A 20,040-nucleotide genomic window follows, 5' to 3' on the forward strand; every position below is an offset into this window, starting at 1 on the left:
ATCATTTTCTTGGATGTCACAGCATTTGTCTTTGTCCCAAATACGGGCCAGACCAGAAGGGGTGAGCAAGGGTGTACGTCACTTAACTGCTCTCCGTGATCATGGGCAAGTTACATCGCTTCTCTGAACCTTGATTTTCCTAGCAATAAAATGGAACTGTCTGTGCCCTCATAAGAGCCTCTGAAGTGCTGGCTTATCTAGAGCAGGGGGTAGCGGTGGGTGCCAGGAGAATTTCTCCATCATTCCATTAGACGTGCCCCTTTCTGGGCAGGGTTGCAGGCCCATAGCGGTGAACGGGGTGTGGGTCCTGACTTCTAGGCCCCCCCCCCCCCGTCTCAGGAGGGAGGCAGATACTAGTGTTGTAGCAGCAGGAAAAACAGATGCGTGGTGCACTTATGTGTCCCAGACACTGTGCTCAGCCTATCCCATAGGTCATCTGTAAAGCAGGGGCTGCTGCCATCATCCCGGTTTTTGGGCGAGGAGGCTGAGGTTTAGCACAGTGAGGCAAAGCACCCGAAATCTCCAGAGCTATTGTGATGATGCCAGGACGTGACCCAAACTCTCTGACTCCAGGCTGTGTTGCATGGGCAGGAGGAATTGAGCCGCTGACCACCGGGGAGGCATGGCAAGAGGCATTACTGCAGGCCTGCATCGGGTGAGACACTTACGCTGGGTATTGAAGGATGCATAGGAGTTCGCCAGGCACACCAGAATGGAGATCGGGCAGGCCCGGCTGGCAGATGGGAGAGCACTGGCGAAGGTGCGAGGTGTAAGCAGGGGGATTGGAAGTGGAGTCCCTCATCTCTGCCTACGGACCACTTCTTGTGCGGGTACGTGGGGACGGAATGGGCAGCTCAAGCTCCTGCGGAGAGTTGGCCGGGTGTCCTGCTGATCCCGGCTGTCTAGGTGAAGGCTGAGCGTTGCTGACTGAGGCTGGCTTCAGCTGGGGGGATTAGGACCCAGCCCTACTCTGTGGGTTCCCCATCCTCCCGCGGGGCTTGTCTGGGCATGACCTCGTGATGATAAAAGAAGTTGAAATAGGAGCCGTGCCCGGGTGTGCCACACACTTGTGTCCCACCACTAACACCCCACTGGCCACAACAAGTCACATGGCTGAGCCCCAGGTCCACACGGAGGGTAGAGCAGAGGGTAGAGACACAAGGAGGAGTGAAGTCTCAGGGCCACGTCTGCAACCGCCACACAGGGCACTGAGAGGGGCTGGAGCTCTGCGGAGGGGTCCCGCTGCAGATGAGGTCGCAAGGGTCACTGTGGACGACTGGGGAGACTTCCCCGGCGGGAAGTGGGGAGGAGGCAGGATCTGGTTCTGAGCACAAGGAAGGACACAGGCCCAGACCAAGGCTGTGGGGGTGGGGTGATAGTAGAGATTGATGAGGCCACTTTTGTCCTATAAAAACCAAGGAGTCAGGCCGAGGCGCTCAGTCGGCTTCGCAGATGTCACAGATGGCCCCCCGAGATATAATTGGCCTTGGCCTCTGCAGAAAGGTTAATTGCTCAGATCACAGAGTCTGAGGCTCCCAGGACTGACAGAAATGCTCCCCAATTAAGGACCTGGAGCTGGGAGTTTCTGTCGCCTCTGGTCACTTGACCAGGCTGTGGGCGGCCGGCCGTGGAGGGGCCGAGAGGCAGGAGGCCCTGCCCTGGGGGAGCTCAGAGCCCCGGGGAGACACTAACCATAAGCAAACATTCCGGGGGCTGTGACAGCCAGGCTTACAGGGACAGGGGAGGCTAGAGGCTGTTTTGGCTGCAGAAACAGAAAACTCGTTCCAACAGGCCTGAGCCAAACGAGGAATTTGCTGGCTCCAGGAACTCAGCGATCGGGGTGGAGCTCGGTCACGCACAGCTGGATCCAGTGGTCTCCACGGGCAGCTCCCGACTCTCAGCTAGGCCTTCCTGAGCCAGCCTCCTTCTTACCGGGGCTCTGGACATAGTCACTGCGAGATACACCTCCTTTTCGGATGTTTCTGTAAAGGCCCGGGACTGGCTCTGATTGGTCCGGCGTGCATCCCACGCCCCTCCCTGACCCAATCACCTTGGCCTGGGTCACAGCCTCCTGGAACTGGGAAGGGGTGGTCTGCCCCGCCCCAGTACGAGGGTTGAGGTCTCTGGCACAGTGGTCCCTGCAAGAAAAAGACAGTTCTATCCCCAAAAGGGATGCTGGGATGGTCCAGGGCACCAGAGAAGGGAATGGTGGTGGAGACGGGGTGTCTGTACCTAGAAGTCATGTCAAGGAGGGGAGGGCCCTTAGGAACTGTTGTCCCACAGCCCATTTCACAGATGAGGAGACTGAGCCAAGGATATGGTCATTTCAAAGTGGGGAGGCTGCTAGAAAGACAAACAAGATGGCAGAGTGTGTGTTGGGAGGTCGGGTCTGGGAAGAAGAAGGTTGAATTGGTGGATAGATTGGGGCCTTTCGTTGAGACCCCAATGGAGAAAAAGAGCCAGCAAAGGGGATAAGAAAGAAAGAACCTTCCAGAGGGAACCACTAGGTACAGAGACTGGAGCGAACTTGGCCTGCCGGGGACCCAGGCTGATGGACACACCAACAACTCAACATGGGGATTGGGGTGGGGGCGGGGGGCACTTGGTGGTGAAAGCCAGAGAGGTCACACGCCAGCTTTTCCTGTGCGTTTTCTCTAAAGCGATGCACATCTCTGTTCAGAGCTGGGTGGCCAGGACAAGTCACTCTGTCCTTCCCATCTGCATGGGGGCCTGGGAAACAAGGAGATGGCACGTCTGTTGAAGAGGAAGTAACTGTTTCTATAGGGCAAACCCATCTTCCCTTCGCCACCTTCTACCAGACACTCTCAGCTGAAAAATCTCTGCTCAAGATTCCCAGTCTGAAGTGCTGTCTCAAGAATGTTTGAATCTAAATGTTCTTACTAATGAGGCTGAATCTATTTTTCTATATGATGTTAACGACATTCATTTCTTCTTTTGTGAATGATCTGGAAACCTAACCTCCTGGGCCTCCTTAAGAAAGTTGTTTTCTTTCTTTCTTTCTTTCTTTTTTTCCTCAACCTGAAACCCGGGAGGCATTTGGGAGCTCTGATCTCAAAGGCCCATGCAGCTTGCATATTCTCCTGGATTCTCTGATCTTTAAAAATATCAAAGGAAATGCCATTTATATTGGCAAAAGCTTTGTGGGAGCCTCCCAGATGAGAGAATACACCCCTGAAGTTGGTGAGTCTGGATATTTTTAGACCCTTCTGCTGGAGTGATGAAACCAGGATCCTTTCGGCCAAGGCGGTGGGGGAGGGGAGTGGCAAGAGATAATAGGTTGTCTGGCTCCCGGCGTAATAGAGATTCTGAGTGCAGGGGAGACTCGGGGGGCATCAGACATCAGTTTCCTCCCTGCCAAGAACACCCTGCTCAGATCAAAGAAGCCCATCCTGGGAAAGCCCTCCATACACCCTTGGGGATAAGCCCTAAAAAGAGTTCTGCTCACACACATCCCCCCACCCCCTTATTCTGAACATGCCTTGAAGAGGCTGACATGGGCTCGCATAGCATTTTCCCATCTGCGGGGTCTAGCCTGGTGTACAGTAAGGAGATACAGGTCTGTGGTTAAGAATCAGAAGCCCTGGGTCGGAGTCCACTGAATGCAGAGCTAGGTGACCTTGTTCGATTCTCGTGCCTTCTCTGGGATGAATTTTTGCCATCCGAGAAAATGAAATGTGGTGAACTCAGCTATGACTGGGTTCTGAGTTCTGGGAAGGGTTGGGGACTGGCATCCTAGGGCCCTGCCACTGCTCAGTTGTGTACGTAGTTGAGTCACACGATGTTTGAAAACATTAGAATGCATTGCTGATATTTTCAAAATGCAGACATTTCACATAGAAGTCAGGATTTCTGGCTCCTTTTGAAAAGTTGGAAGACTGGCAACTTTGGACATGTACTCCACTAGTTGGCTAGAGCCAAGCTGAGTCTCTTCCTTTATCCTGGAAGCGGGTTGCTCCAGGAGCCCGGGTTTATCCTGGAAATGGCTGCAGCTACCCCTAGATCTTATCTTCCTGACATGGAAGCAGAGTGTTAGTTCTTATTTATTATCAGGACTGTGCCTTTACTTAGGGGAGGAACGTTAAGAGATTTCTCATACCCATGTTCTTTGCAAAGGTGGAAAAAGCATGTGCAAAGGCCCTGAGGTAGGAATGAGTTTTGTATGTTTGTGGATGGAAAAGGCTGGGCAGGTGTGTGTTGAGGGGGGAGGTGCAGATCGCCTCCGGTCCTGGAAGGAACTTGAGTGTGACGGGAAAGCACTGGAGCGTTGAAGAGCTTAAAGGAAGGAGATTTGGTTTGTATTCTAGAACGATCCTTTTGGCTGCTGTATGGTGATAGATGTTAGGGGAAAAAAAAGTAAAAAGGGAAAATGGCTAGGGAATGCTGGGAGGGGTGTTGACAATGTGACATAGTGGAATCAAGGAAGACGTAACTAAGGAATGACATTTGAGCAAAACTTAGAGGAGGTGGGGAGATGCGGTGGGAGAGTGTTTTAGGCAGGGGAATGACTACTGCGAAAACAGCAAGGAGGCCGACAAGGGGCAGGAGGGCAAGATATGAGGTCAGGAGGAGGGGGGCAGTTGAAGGCCGTTGCACAGGTGGCCGCTGACCCGAGTCGATGCTGAGCCGGTTGGTATGGACAATCAAAGTGGCTTCACGGAGGACCACAGAGGGTCTCTGTCTTGGCTGGGGCCCTCCTGTGGTCAGGACGTCCAAATATGGGGGCATGGGGGGGTGGATGCTGCAGTCTGTCTGAGTCCCAGACTCCTGGCCTGCTCCACAAGAGTCAGTCTTTCGGGAGCTCATTCCGAACTTGAGGCCGCTGTCCCTCCACAGCCCCTGCGAAGGAGACTTACAGCTCAAGTTCCCTCCACCTTGCACGGTGAGAAGGTTCCATCTGTGGCCATCAGGGGGAAGGAGTGGTGAGAGTAAGGGTTGATGGAGTTGGTAGTTTGGGCCACCATAGGTGCTTGTCTCCGTGGGACCCTTGTTAGACTAGTATGACCTGGGGTCCCCTCAGGCCTGAACCGTCTATTGCTAACTTGGCCACAGATTCTCCCATTGCCGTCAGGGGTCCCAGCCGGGGACTCCAGGCTTGTTCCTCCCTGCTCTCTCTCGGGTGACGGCCAGCACGAGCGTGGGGACACCCAGATCTGACCACTCCCCTGCAGGAGGCTTCCCCTGCTCTCACTGCTCTTGGGGTGAAGGGGTCTCCTCTGTTCAGTTCTGGCCTTCACACGTGACCTCGGTGGCCCAGCCATGCTTGTGGAGTCCTGCTCTTGGTTTGCTTCGCCTTCCCTGGACTCTTCTTCAGAAACTCCCAAGACTCTCAAGCCTGGCCCAGGCTGGCTCCCAACAGTGGCCTTCCGTGGTGGCCCTCTGAGCCTGGTACAGAGCTGTCACTGAGCCATAGTGAGGCCCTGTGTCCTCATAGGCCCCTGAGTCCACACTGTAACCCTTGATGTGGGAGTTGGTGGCATTCCATTTTGTGGATGAGGAAACTGAGGCCCCGCAAGATTTCCATAACTTGCCCCAGATCACAGAGCTAGTAAGGGAGGAAGTGAGGTTTGAATCCACTCTGGCTGGCAGCAGAGCCCTGCTCTTGTCCCTGCCTTGTCCCTCTCCACTGAAACGGAATTAATGGGTCTTGGAGTAAAGCCAGATGACCAGCCCCCAGGTTGGCTGCCCTCGCCTTCTCCCTCCTTGGTGCAAACCTCCCCAGGTCTGCCAGTTTCCACCAGCAAAGTCCGTGGGGTCTACACTGCCTGCCTCATTACCCACTCCTATCCCAGCCCCCAAGTCCCGTTCCCCTTGGCATTGGCCTCTGAAGGAATCTGCCTCCCTCTCCACACACAGAAAGGTCCAGATCTCCAAAGCCTGTGGCCTTTTCTCATCTCCATCCTCATTCTACTTGACCTTCGGGTGACATTCACAACAACGGCTCCTCCTTCTTGGATTACTCACTTCTCTTAGCTTTGCTGCTGAAGGAGTCTGGCCACCTCTTCTTCCTCTTTGCTTGTGTCATTTCTTCACCTGTTCATTCAACAAATATTTACCAAGCTCCTCCTGTGCCATGCCAGACACTGCTCTCAAAGATAGCGCTGAACACAGTAGATAAAATCTCTGCCCATGTGGGGCTCTCATTATGGAAGGGGAACAGACCACACATAAGTAAACCAAGAGATAACACCATTCTAAAGAATGAAAAATAAAGCAGGGCAAAGGGTAGAAAGTGACATGTGTTTGGGGGGTGGTAGCTACTTGGATGAGCATTCTGGACAGAGGGCACAGCAAGTGCAAAGGCCCTGAGGTAGCTAGAGTGTGGTGGGTGAGGGGACATCCAAGGGTGTGCAGTGGTTTGACAACCTGCTGGGACCTTGAAAGCCAGGTGGGGAGCTGGGTTTCATTTCAAATGCAGTGGGAGATCTCCAAAGAGATCAGCAAGGGAGAGACTTATTCAACATAGTCCCGAAGTCCTCGCCACAGCAATCAGACAAGAAAAAGAAATAAAAGGCATCCTCCTTGGTAAGGAAGAAATAAAACTTTCACTATTTGCAGATGGTGTGATACGCAGTATAGGAAATCTTAAAGACTCCACGAAAAAAAGTACTAGAACTGATAAATTCAGTTAAGCTGCAGAATACAAAATCCATATACAGAAATCTGTTGCGTTTCTATGCACTAATAATGAAATAGCTGAAAGAGAAATGATGGAAACACGCCCATTTACAATTGCACTACAAAGAACAAAATTAAAAAAAAAAAATAGAATAAGGTACCCAGGAACAAACTTCACGGAAGAAGTGGAAGACTGGCCCTCTGAAAACTCTACAACACTGAAGAGAGAAATCCAAGAGGACCCAAAGGCAAAGATCTTTCACGCGCGTGACTGGAGAAATCCATACCGTGAGAGGGTCCATGCGGCCCAAAGCCATCTACAGACTTCATGCCATCCCTCTCAACATACCACCCGCATTTTCCCCAGAACTGGAACAGACAGCCCTAAAATTTGTATGGGACCACCAAAGACCCCCGAATAGCCAAAGCCACCTTGAGAAAGAAGAACAAAGCCGGAGGTATTACATTTCCTGACTTCAGCATATATTAAGGGCATTTACATTTTTACAAGATTCCTGCGTCTCAGCGACCAGGGACGCTTGTTCAAAATGTGGACCCCAGCCTCTGCTCTCATTTGTGGCATTGGCTTCCCTGGGGCGGGGGGGGGGGGCAGTCTGGGAACGTGTTTTTTCACCATCACTTGCATATTGGAGAAAGGCTGCTTTAAGCAGAGATTTATTAACCTGGAAATTACCGAAGGTTCAGCAGGCAGAACTCCGGGGATGCAAGAGTGTGGGTAGCAAAATATTACAACTCTACTCTCATAGCCTCTAATTGGCGGTCGTATTTCCCTCCTAGCCCTACCTGGGACTTTGTCGCCCATCAGAATCAGAGTTTTCATGACACATTACAGGGTTTGTGCGGATCTCAAAAATACCATGTCCCTTTCTTGCTGCTTCGAAGCCCTGGGAGCTCTTAGAACTTGTTATTTATGCATTAATAAAGAAGCATGTAGGTTATTATTATACATCGACTTTAAAAAAAAGTCTTGATGACTCCATTTCAATGTAATTAGTTTCCTCTGCAATTCTATGTATGTTTGTTTTATGCATTTAGAAACATGATTCCGAGAAAGAGTCCTTAGGTTTCCTCAGATGTCATAAAGGTACGTGGTCCAGAAAAGGTGTGGAACCCTTGCAGAGGGCTGGGGGTGGGTTGGGGGGGGCACTCAGGCCGAGCTGGACGCCACTCCGGACTCCCCTTGCCAATGCATGGGACCTGGGGCAGATTACTTTCCTCCTCTGTGTTTCTCTGTCCTTATATGTAGCCCCTATCTTGAATGCTTGTTGGAAGGAACCAGCCAGGCCACCTGGTGTGTGTGTGTGTGAGGTGGGGGGGGTGAACGCATCAGGACATGCCCTTTCTTCCACTGGAATGTAGGGTTCCAGCCAGGCTCGTCATGGAGGGGGAGCTGGGCTGGCTGCGCTCTGAAACCCAGCTTTGCCGCTTACCAGCTGTGACCCTGAGCTGGGTAGTTAACAACATTGTGCCTCAGTTTCCCCTCCATAACCTGGACTTAACAATAGCACTCAGGTCATAGGGTCTTGTAGGATGAGATGAGTTTCTCTTTCCAAGGGCCCAGCACAGTGCTTGGCTCTCCCTGGATGACGGTTTATAACATGGTCGTTATTAAATTTGGGGTTCCCGGAGGGCTAGATCCAAGTCCTGTTCCCCTCTGTATCCCCCATAATATCTGACACAGAGTCTGGGTTTGGGAACTAGGTGTGCTTCAGTGACTGCTCTTTTTCAGGTGAGGTAAGGGAGACGGGACACTTGTTCTAAAATGACAGATCAGATGCCACTGAGGCCATAGGGGACCACAGATTCAGCAGGGGGGCCACAGGGAGGCAAAGGACAGAGGGCTAGAGCATGGCTAGTCTTGGGGTCCTGAGCAGATCCTGAATCTGGATAATCCAGATGATAGCATCTCCCTACCACCTGCTGAGCCTGGCTTTGTCAGGCTTGGGACAGATGAGTTTTTTCTGCTGCTTTCCAAGCCTCTGTGTTCTCATCTGTTGAATGGGGACAGCTAGCATTCATTGGGTCCCACCATGAGCTAAGCCTTGGTTATGCCTCTTGATGTGCTTCTTTAATTCTCACAAGGGGTAGGTGGGGAAACTGAGGCTCAAGGCCATACAGCAAGTCCGTAGCAGAGCTGGGGTTTGCCTGGATGTCTGATTCCCGGGCCATGACTTCAGCACTGGGCACATCACCACCTCACGGCGGGGAAGCCTTTCTCTTCTTTCCTCCCTCCCAGTCCTGCTTTATGCTCGCAGAGGTGTTCTAGAGGGTACTATTCTTCCCCGCCTGGCAGCTGGAGTAGGAACCGGTGGGTATCTGGGAGGTCCCTCGGATATAGTGTCTTCCTGGGCAGAAGGCAGACATCTTCCCTGAGCCCTGACCATTTCTGTCCCCTGACTGCCTACTTCTTGGCTTCTTTTTTCCGTCTCGCTACTTCCTCCCAGCTCCACTGTAAAAGACTCTGCTCCCCCTCGAGGGTGTCTTCCACTCCAAGGCAGGATCCTATAGGGAAGGGTGGGGAGTGTGGCCAAGTGCAGACGGCGTGCCCCGCCTGCGGGAGTAGCCACCGCTCGGCTCTAGCCAATGTCTTCATGTGGCGACGAGGCCCTGGCCTGCCAGGCTTCCGCAAGAATCTAGATAGATTCTCATGCGGTTTTCCCATTTTTAAATGTTGGCATCTGATTCAAAATTTTAAAAATACCACATATACCAAGAGAGGAAGCGAGAGACGCACACACGGAGAGGCTGACAGACAGAGAAAGAGAGGCAACGAAAAACCCAGAAAACAGAACAACAACAACAAATTTCAGAAACTCGTCTTGGGGCCAGTTCACAGCCTCTGACCTCCCCTATTCTATTTCCTTTGCCTGCACAGCAGCCCCATCTGGGGAGAAAGAGGGGGCCCAGAGAGGTGAGAGCACTTGGTCAAGACGATGGTGGGGGTAGGGGGCAGTGTGGGGTTGGGGACCAGAACTCAACCTCAGTCTTCTCAGCTTTTCCCGCTACGCTCCCCAGGCCCCAGCCTGTGTGGGTCCGAGTTTATTTCCAAGACCCACTTCTGGACTCTAAAGAGGAAGAAAGCTCACTGGAGTCTGACGCTGAAGGCCAAGGTCACCATGACACATCTCAAATGCTCAGTGACTGGTCCCGGATTCCAACAGAGCAGGTTCTAAAGGGCATGTCTGCTAGAGTCATTTCTAAATTGTTGGGCACTAGAGCCTTGCAGAACTCTGGGGGCAATAAGGCCTTGTCAGATCCCGTTGGGGTGATCAACTGGTTTGTCCACGTGTGAGCTCGGAGGAGGACTCATTTCTGCGGTCCTGGAGTGTCAACTTGCTACACCAACGTTTGCTGAGGACTTGTGATGTGCCAGGAGCCAGACCGGGGGTGGGTGGTTGGGGGGGGCAATGTTTGCAGCCGTGATCTCATTTAACTTGTCCAGAAGACGTGTAAGATTCATAGCATTGATTTTATTTTATGGCCAAAGACATTGAGGCTCAGAGAGGTTTAGAGATCCAAGTTCAAATTCAGACCTCTTTGTCCCCAAGTCCAGGCTCACTCCACCTGAGGACAGGATCTGCTGGAAAGGGTGGAGAGGCTGCCTTCTTTGCTGAGGTCAGTCTTGGGGCTGCAGTGAGGGGCCGGGGTGAGGCTTCTTGGAGGAGGTGACCTTCTCTGAAGAAAGAAGGTGTATTAGATTCTCATGGCTGTTGTAACACATTAACACAAACCCACTGAGTTAAAATGGCATGGATTTATTATCTTATAGTTCTAGGGGTCAGAGTTCCAAAATGAGCCTTAGGAGGCTAAGGCGTGTGTTCCTTTCTGAAGGCTCCAGATGAGAACTGTTCCCCCCAGCCTCCGGAGGCTGCTTGCTTTCCTTGGCTCGTGTCTAACCCCGTATCACTCCAACCTCTGCTTCTGTTGTCCCATCTTCTGCTCCTGCCTCTGGCCCTCTGGCCTCCCTCTTTTAAGGATGTTCGTGATTACATGGGGCCCATCTAAATAATCCAGGACGACGTCCCCATCTCAAGATCATGATCACATCCGCAAAGTCCCTTCTGCTGTGTAAGGTAATATACTTGCATGTTCTGGAATCGAGGACATGGAGATCTTTGACGACCCCGGGGAGGACAACACTTCAGGGCCTGAGGCCAAGCCTGAGGCTCGGGAGGGCGTGGAATGCTCAGCAAGCAGCCGTGCTGAGGGTTGGAGGTGTGCAGGGCTGCTCAGGACCCACGTGTCAAGGGAACCAGCATTTGAACTTTGTGGGCTAGAGCAGTGTTCCTCACACTTGACCATGCGTCTGGATCAGCTGCGGACCTGGTGAAAATGCAGACCTTGAGTCAGTAGGTCTGGGTGGGGACTGAGGATCTGCATTTCTCACAGGCTCCCCCGGGGGTTACAGCTGCTGCTGGTGTGCAGACCCGCTTTGAGTTGAGAGGCTCTAGAGAAGGAGCACTCTAGAAAAGATCGCGGTGTGGCGAACAGTCACGCCCAGGCTCCTTGCTTCCTGAACTTCACGCTGGTTGGCATTTGAATGGCATTCTCATCCCAAGCCCTCTGTTACCCGACGTTTTTACACATCCTACAAGAGTGGCCACCAAGGCTCGCCACCGGGACCTCCAGTCCAAGCCTAAAAGGTTCTGTCTGACTCAGTGCAAGAAGATTCCCGGCGCCATGACTCTGGCAACTCACCAGCCTTCTTGGGCCTTCTCACAAAGGACGTGGGGCCGGGGTGGGCAGGCGGACCCTCCGGAAGAGCTCTTAGATCCGTGTTCTGGCTCCATTATCTCGATGTGGGCATATTTTTAGAGCTGAATTGTCTTTCCTTTTAATCTAACTCTTTTCGCAATTTGGCACCCTCCTGGGTGGGGGGGGGGTGTGTGGCGTGGTATTTGCTGGAACCTTCCCTGTCCCTGAGCAAGCTTGACGACTGAGGGCTTGCCGGGTGTCTCGTTCCTACATGGAGGCATCAGCGAGGGCCGTACAGACTCTTAAAGTGTACTTTGCCGTGGAGAGTCAGGGATAAAAATCGCTTTTGCCATCTTCATAACAGGGGGCTATTGATTCACGGACTCACGAGAGTCAGACGGGCCATGCAAGGGTGAAGGGGACCATGCAGGGTCTGTAGTGACCCAGAAGTACGTGCTGTGTTTGAGGGGAGCAGCCCCCGCTGGGCCCCACAATCATCATCCTACGGGGACGAGGGTCCCGAATTGTGCGTGCACCCGTTTTGCACACGAATCCAGAAACCTGGATCAAATTGCATGTGAAGTCTCCTATTTTTAAATGTTGATAATGAATTCAGATATTTTTAAAATACTGTGTGGGCCAAACAAGACATTTTTGTGGGCAGGATTCGGCCTGTTGGCAGCTTCTTTGAGAATCCACTTGTTTTACTGGGAGGGAAACTGAGGCCCACAGAGGCTCAGGGACCTTGCAGAGGTCCCTCAGCGTCAGCTGGAACTCAGGGCTGCTGACACGTGGTGCGACCACCATCCACCCGCCTTGCTGCGGCTCCTCCCCTCCACCTGTCCCCACCTCAATCCCTGTGCCTCTCAGAGGGCTACCCTGCTCCCCAGCCTTGCAATATTAAGCAGCCTGGGCGGTGGACGGCCGCCCCCACCCCAATCTACCTTCAGTCGGTTTCGGGAGGTGGGCACATCCTAACTCCTCTCTGGGCTAACGTCTCATCTGCAGTTGGAGGGCTCAGGGCTGAGTGGGCCCCGGAGCCCCTCCCTGCAGGTCCCTGAGTTCTCGCTGGCCTTTCCCTCCCAGCCCCTGAGCACCCCTGCCTCTAAGCCTCCGTATTGACTTTGCGCAAACAGCAGCTGTCATGAAGCCATTTGCAGCCCCGGAGGTCCTGGCTCACGTCATTTACATGATTTAACATGCTGGGTTTCAGGGGGCGTGTCTCTGAGCCCACAGCCAGCAGCCACAGCACCACGATTTATTGATTTGACATATTAAACTGATGGATTTGGGGGAGGGGGGAAATGTTTTATCCTGAAATGCCGCCCTGCCTTGGGATTTCACCAGATTTTGCAACAGTCCCCCTCTGCGCCCCAGATGGGTTTTATTTGTCCAGAGGCTGAGAAGGACTTGTCCAGGCTGCCCACCCCTTGGCCATGTCCCATGGGAATAACAACATAAACAATAATAGTAACCGTTCATGCTTATATAACTAACCTGCTGTCCACCAGGCACTGCCCTAAGCACTTTGCTCATCAATTAACTCGCTGTGTCCTCACACAGCCCGCAAAGTGGGTATGATATCTAGCCCCAGTTTCCAAGCGAGAAAACATATCCATTGGGAGCATATCGCTTGCCCCATCTCCCAGCTAGTGCCTGGCAGAGCCGGGCATCCACCAAGGTGACCCGGCCCAGCTCTGTGCTCTTCATACCTGTGCCCCATGGCCACTTATAATTATTCTAATTGCTCATAATCATACTCATTAGGAAGTAATAGTAACATGGAGCTTTCTCGAATACTTCCCAAGTGTCAGGCTGGTGTGATTTATAGATATTGTCTCATTAAACGCTCAGGACAAATCTATTATACCCATTTCTCAAACAAGGAAACCAAGGGATAGAAGGAGAAAGCCCCCGGCCAAGGTCATACATCCAAGACCTGGTTCCCACCCGGTGATCTCCCACTCGGCTACACTGGCCCTGGGGACCGTCTTGACTAGGGAGGGACTGGGGACGGGAGGGAAATTGTTCTTGCAAACCCATCAATTCCATCCATGGAGGGTCAGAGTTGGTGTCGTGAAGCTGTTTCTTAAAAAGGCAAGAAGTGCGGCTAACAGGATCAGCTGTCACCCCACGGCCCCGTACCTGATGAGAAGCCATTTCATTTCTCGTGCCCCGGGAGGTCACCACGTCTCAGCTGCAAATCGAGGCATTCATGCCAAGTTTCAGAGAGGCGAAACAATCATCCCAGGGATTATGGAGACTTTCTGGGCATCACCAAGGCAAGACCCTGTCATCCAGGCCAGGGGTGTCCTTCATTCACACGTGCGTGCCTCCGTAACACGAATACTCGCGAAGAGCACGGATGGGCAGCCATGCCCTCTGCGGTGATTCCTGAAGTTGCCTTATTCAAGTTCCTGCTTCTCTGTGTTTGCCACCCCATCCCCCATCTAGCGTGGACTCAATTTCTGAAGTTGACTCACTTTTTTTTTTGTTTTTAAACGGGGTGGGAGGGGCAGAAAGGGAAGGCAGAGGGAGAGAGAGGATCTCAAGCCGACGCCAAGCCCGGCACAGAGTCCGCCCCGGGGCTCCCTCCCAGGACGCTGAGCTCATGGCCTGAGTGGAAATCCAGAGATGGATGCTTAGCTGACGGAGCGGTCCAGGCGCCCCCGAAGTTGACTCACTTTCTTATACCTACGCTAAAAAGGGAGCTTTTGATCAGTGGTGCTCATGTGTGAGCTCGTCAGCATCGCCGGGAGAGCTCGTTACAACACAGATGGGTCCCGGGGCCCAAGAATTAGCATCACTTCTTCCCACGTGCGGCTGCGGGTTGGGGCCCACACTGAGACCACTGGCTCGGATCGCTGCTCTAATTGGATCCCTTGCCAAAAACCACGACGTGCTGGGGAGGGTCCCAGCAGGAAACAGAATCCCCCGAATGCTCCCAGTGAAGGTGCTTTGATGAAAAAGTCCTTATAGAGGAATGGGAAGGGCTAAGAGAATTTGAGGGCCCCGAAGGCTGGCAGCAGAGGGGAGCCGTTACCAGCCTTGGGTGGGCAGGAAAAAGGGTGGGAACAGCCAAGCCGCAGCTGCTTGGCTCCCACAACCCTCGGGAGCTGTGGTCAAAGTAAGAAAATGAAGTCTCTGCCAGAGAAGGGGAACAAGACAGGGGACAGGGCAGAGAAACACTGACTTTCCTCCCACCGCACCCCCCATTTCTAGCTGGTGCCCTTCAGTGTTCATCCAGAGGGTGGGGCGGCCTGGGGGGTACGGTCCTAGGAGTCAGGGCTCCTGGGGCACAGAGCAGGTCAGAGAGGAGCTGAGAGCAGTGGGAAGAGCAGGAGAGGATGGGGCTGATGGAGACTCGCTGGCCCCGAAGGAAATTGTCTAAATGTCCTTCAAGCCTGCCTAGGAGCTGCTGGAGATCCTGAGCCCTTTCCCGGACTTGAAACAATTGACAGGTGATAGAAAGGTGTTAAGGACCCATTAGCACCAAAGAGGGACTCTTTTGATTGAGGTGATAAGAATTTTAAAAATAACAGAGAACGGAGTAGCTTCTTCACTTTTTGACTCAGACAATTTCGTGTTGTGGGGAGACACGGTTCCCTGGTGGGCAGCCCAGATATGTGGATGCCTCCCCCCACCCCCGGCCCAGTGTTACCCACTTGGGGTACTGAGCAGTTCACATCAGGTGCTGGTTGGGGGCTGCCGCTGGGGGGGGGGGTGGAGTCCAGCCTGCCCTAAAGGTGGGTGAAGGTCGGGGTGGGCTCTGGGGACTGGGGAAAGCACAGGGGTGCAAGGAGTCCCTGTGCCAGCAGGGGGCAGTGTGCACAGACGCGTTGCGGGAGGGACGGGTGAGGCACCCACCCAGTGGCCTTCACAGCCTTGGCCCCGGCCCCCTCCCCGAGTACCGATGCTCCTGTGGATCTGTCTCCCACTCTTTGTTCCGAGCGGTCGTGAGCGCCCACGTCTGGCCAATGCCCGCACCTTTCTGCCCGGGCTCCGGCTACGTCCCGGACAGCCCTTTGGAGGTCCTGCAACTCCTGTGGACCCTCGTTGTCTTTTTGCCTGAGCATCACCTCATTCTCCATGAAGAACGTTCACCGTCTGCCTCAGTTGCCCCAGCAGGGCACGTGGCCCCACTCTGGTCTCCTCCGTGTTCCTTTGTCACCACCTCCGTGGTCAGAGTCCCCCCAAGCCCATGCCTCGGAAGTTCCCGGGCTCCCCGCTTGTCCCCCCCTCCTGCCGTTGCCCTGGCAGCCCACCTGCAGCCACTCGCCCCACCCGTGCAGCCTTCCAGACCCTCCTGCCGGGGGGCCTTCCCTTGCTAAGACCCTGAGGACCTCACTGCCTAAGCCTCATGGGTCAAGCGCACCTTCCACAGCCTGGCTTCCGGCGTCCTCAAGACCTGTCTGCTCTTCCTTGTGACCGCCTACCCCTCACCCTCCTCACCCCGACATCTGCTGGGATCGGGGAGGACTGAAGTCTACCCTTCCCCCATCCCACTGGGTGGCCACCCTCTTGTGGGAATCCTGGTTCAGGAATTATCTAGAATGCCAGAGACGGTGGAGGTGAGAGCTGTGGCCAGGGAGCCCTGTGCCCTCCAACCCAGGCGGGGCCCCTCTGACCCACCCCAGGGTGGAGAATGATGTGGTTTCAGTGTGGCTCCTGGAGTCAGAGAAGCCTGGGTTCGAACCCAGGCGGTACCGCTTCCTAGCTGTGCAGTATCGTTGCTTAGTCCCTCTGATCAGAATTTGTTCCTCTGTAAAGCGGGTGCCGCCTCACTATGTCATACGGGCGTCGGGAGGTTAGCAGGTGAATGCTGGTGCCCGAGGTCAGCCTCCTTTAGAAGCAGACACTGAGATGAGGATTTGCATGTCAGTCTTGTACAAAGGAAATGCCCCAGTGGAGCGGTAAGGGAATTGGGGGAGGCAGGACAGGGAAATCAATCCGGAGAGAATAAGAACCCTGAGTAAGCCTAACCAGGCATCAGAGAGACTGGTGCCTGTTTCCCCACAGCTAACGTACTTATTTTCTGGGCATCTCGGCCTCTGACACCCCATCCCAACTCTCAGCGCATCTGTAAGAGCAGAGCTGCATGCCGCTGTGAGGGGAGGGGGCGGGGGGGGGTGGAGGCCTGGCCCTCAGCCCATGTGGGCAGGGGCAAGAGCACCACCCCCGGGGGGGTGGGGAATAGGGACTTTCTGGGGGAGGTGCTGAGTCAGGAAGCAGCACAGTGGTGAGGGGCGGCCTCCACTTGCCACCAGGGCAACGGCAGCCAGGGGCCAAGGCTGCTGGGAGGGAGGCCAGGCCTCCGTGGGCGCTGCCGCCCTCCTGGTGTGGCTCAGCTCGCCCCGCATCTCCTGCCTTCCTCCCTGCCTTGGTGGGCCTTGGGCCAGAGAGGGGCCTCAGAGGCTATAAGTGTGCCTTGCCAGGGGGTGTTTCAACAACAGCCAGGCTGCCAAGAGCACATTATTCTCTTACAGAAATCCAAGGGATTGCCCAGGAGATGTGATATTTTTGTAGCCAAAAAAAAAAAAAAAAAAAAAATAGAGAGAAAGAATTTCTCCACAGCTCTGAAAGCCTGTTGTGCTAGGAATGATAGTGGGTGTTTCAGAATCTGGATTCTTCATCAGGGAGCAGATAAGGACTAAGAAATTTCTGCCCATTGCCTTCATTCACTAAATAGTATATATTAGATGTCCCTAGCACGTTCCCAGTAGAAGGAACAATTTTATAAAGGCAGAGAGGTAGGAGGGACATGTTTGACAGGTTTGGAGAAGAGACTCTTTGTTGTAAGGGATAGAAATTCCACCTCGGACTGGCTTAGGCAAAGACAAGGACTTAAATGGTTCATGTGATAGAAAGAACAAATGACTGGGAGCTTCAGGCACGGCTGGATCCAGGGGCTCAAACGACGTCATGGGACACTATCTCCTCCACCCACAGCGCTGCCTTCCTTAGCACTGGCTCTGCATTTAGGAAATCCCTTGCCCTTTGGTGACTCCGTCGGCTCCATCATTACACCCTCCCAGGCTCAAACCTAGTAGAAAGAAAGGAATTTTTTTTGCCAATAGTTCCAGTGAAAGTCCTGCGACTGACTCTCATTGAACTGACTTGGGTCATACGTCCATCTCTGGCTGGTCAGGCCTGGTCCATAGTCCCTTCTCTAAAGCTTGAGTCTTGTTCTAACAGTGATTCGTGTGGCTTGGAAAGTAAGTCACCGGATGTGTTACATTTTCTTCACCCATCCTTTTTCTCAGAAATCTTACCTGCTCCCACAATTGCATTTCTCTTTCTTGACCCTTCTCCTCACTCAAGCGCCCCCGGGGCTCCATTTCCTGGGGCATGGTGGGGACGTGTTCCTCCCACACAACAACAATAATATTGCACAAATTGAGCTGTCACTAGATGCTAAGAACAAGCTCTTCACATGGCTGTCTAATGGAATCCTCACAGCACGACAGCACTATGAAATAGGTGTTATTATGATCCTTGCTTTATAGGTGAAGAAGAGAGGTTATAGAGAGGTTCATTCCGGAACCAATGACTAGAGTCAGGGGGGTCCTGAAGCTCCGATGGACTGGATAGGAATCATGTCCCCGAAAGTGGAGCCAGGACGTGTCATCTGCAACTGAGCTACACAGACGTAGAGAAGGGAAGGGACACTCCAAAGGAAAGTCTTGTGGTGGTGGTCGGGGCGGGAGAGGGGGGACGGGGTGTGTGTGTATGTGTGTGTAAGAAACAGAATATGCCCCCTACACTAGGTGGCAGATGATGGCAACCCAAAATGGAAAAGTTGGGGAGAAAAGGGAGCTGTGCTAGCTCAGGGAAAACAAACACTTGAGGAGCCAAACCACGGGAAGGGCAGAGGTGCCGTGGGCCTTCAGGAACAGCTGGAACCAGGCGCTGTCATAAGGCTTACGCTCTCTCCAGAGTTGCTCTTCGGGGTCACAAGCCCCTCCCTCTAGAACATGGCTGCTTCCAGGATGGCCACGAGGTTGAAGGTATGGCAGGAGCTCTAGTAAATTCTAGAAAAAAGTGGAGTAAGGTCAATGAAAATGGAGTCTGCCCGTAGCTGCAGGCGACAGAGAACACCGCCCTGACCAGTTTAGCCACTGGGAAGCCCTGGGGGCTGGGGATTGGCCCGGTGATGTCACCTGCCCGGCACTCAGCTCCGAAATGACCGTGTCCGCTTCGTCCTAAGGCAGGTGCCTTCCGGGCCATCACACAGCTCCCGCCTGGAACCGTCACCCAGCAGATGAGGAAAGGGACCCTGTTCAGCTGCAGGACGGAGGCTCCTCCCTCCTGTCAGAAGGGGTCCCGCACTAGGAAGCGTCCCCCCGAGCACCTCGGGCTCCCCCTGACTCGGGCTGGGGCGCCCGAGCCAGTTCTGGGGACCTGGCCGTGATCCGCTGTGTCATCAGGACGCACCCCAGAACTGCCGTCCTCGTCTGGGTTCTCCCACCGATGGGCGTGGGGGGGGAGGTACGCCCGGTGGGGCCGCCCTGCTGGGTCCCTCCTCTCACGGCCGCTCTGACCCTGTCGTGCAGGGGTCCTGTGGCTGTCAGTGGTCTCCGAGGTGCTCTATATCCTCCTGCTGGTGGTTGGCTTCAGCCTCATGTGTCTCGAGCTCTTTCACTCCAGCAATGTCATCGACGGGCTCAAGCTCAACGCCTTCGCAGCTGTCTTCACGGTGCTGTCAGGTAAGGGGGAGGGCCTCAGGCAGTGGAGCCCAACCCTGGGCTCGGGCGGAATGGACTGTGGGTGCCGGAGCTGCCTTGGAGCTGAGGCTGGGCTGTGCCCCGCCCCCTCGCCCTCCAGCTGGGTGACCTTACACCAGTCACTTCCGTTCTCTGAGCCTCCGTGTTACGGTCCGTAAAATAGGATTTATCTGCTCACTTATTCATGCCTTTGGTAGTTATGGAAAATCTATCGCGTGCCAGGTGCTGGGCTAATCATAAGGACTGGGGTTTTAGAAAGGGACAGTTGCCGCTTTGGTGGCGTTTCCCATGTGCAGGAGAGAGAGGTGGATTGGCTGGAGACACATTCGGGAGCTGAACATCTTACGGCCCGTGATGGATGGTGTTTGCGGGACAAGGCAGAGAGCGGTGTCTTATGAGAATGAGTGGATGATGATGTCTTCCATAGGGATATGAAGGGGGGGCCCTTTGGGGGAGGCAGGCCCATCACTCATCTGCTTTAGTTTATGTGCCTCTGAGACATTCATGTGGAAGCCAAGGGAGCCAACACTTCTGGGAGCTCAGGGACTAGCGTGGGGGTGGGCAGAGATGGTGCAGAAAAGCCCCAGAGCCAGGCATTTTGAGGGCTTTAGGGAGAATGGGTTGGCCAGCCTTGTGATGGGACTCAGGGAGGTGGAGACAGACGACTCCAAGAAAAGGCCACTGGATTACGTGGCCAGGTGCCCGGAGTTGTTTCAACAGATCCAGGTCAGGAGGGGTTAAGCAGGGAATGTGCCGGAGGGAGTAAAAGCAGCCTAGGAGCCATAACTTCCGGCGGCCTGACGGGTATAGTGGTGGCTTGGCTGTGTAAGGTATCTGTTCCTAAAAAGCCAAATGTAAATTGAATTTCTATAAGTCTAATCCCATTCTTCACGCATTGGAAGAACCCTCTGTTTAATGAAACTGAAACGATGAGCCTTTGGTAAGGGAGATTATCTCCCCCGGA

General features: G+C 53.7%; 1 protein-coding gene across 2 annotated transcripts in view; it reads left to right on the forward strand.

Annotated features, from left to right (window-relative positions):
* Positions 1-20,040, forward strand: part of GSG1L (GSG1 like) — a 197,501-nt gene that overhangs the window by 106,227 nt on the left and 71,234 nt on the right. For both annotated transcript variants that reach the window (XM_032328342.1, XM_032328343.1), the window contains exon 3: positions 18,906-19,058. In XM_032328342.1, the coding sequence (XP_032184233.1) occupies positions 18,906-19,058 (153 nt within the window). The remainder of the gene's footprint in view (positions 1-18,905; positions 19,059-20,040) is intronic.

The sequence above is a fragment of the Mustela erminea genome, chromosome 20, assembly GCF_009829155.1.
Source record: "Mustela erminea isolate mMusErm1 chromosome 20, mMusErm1.Pri, whole genome shotgun sequence".
Lineage (NCBI taxonomy): Eukaryota > Metazoa > Chordata > Mammalia > Carnivora > Mustelidae > Mustela > Mustela erminea.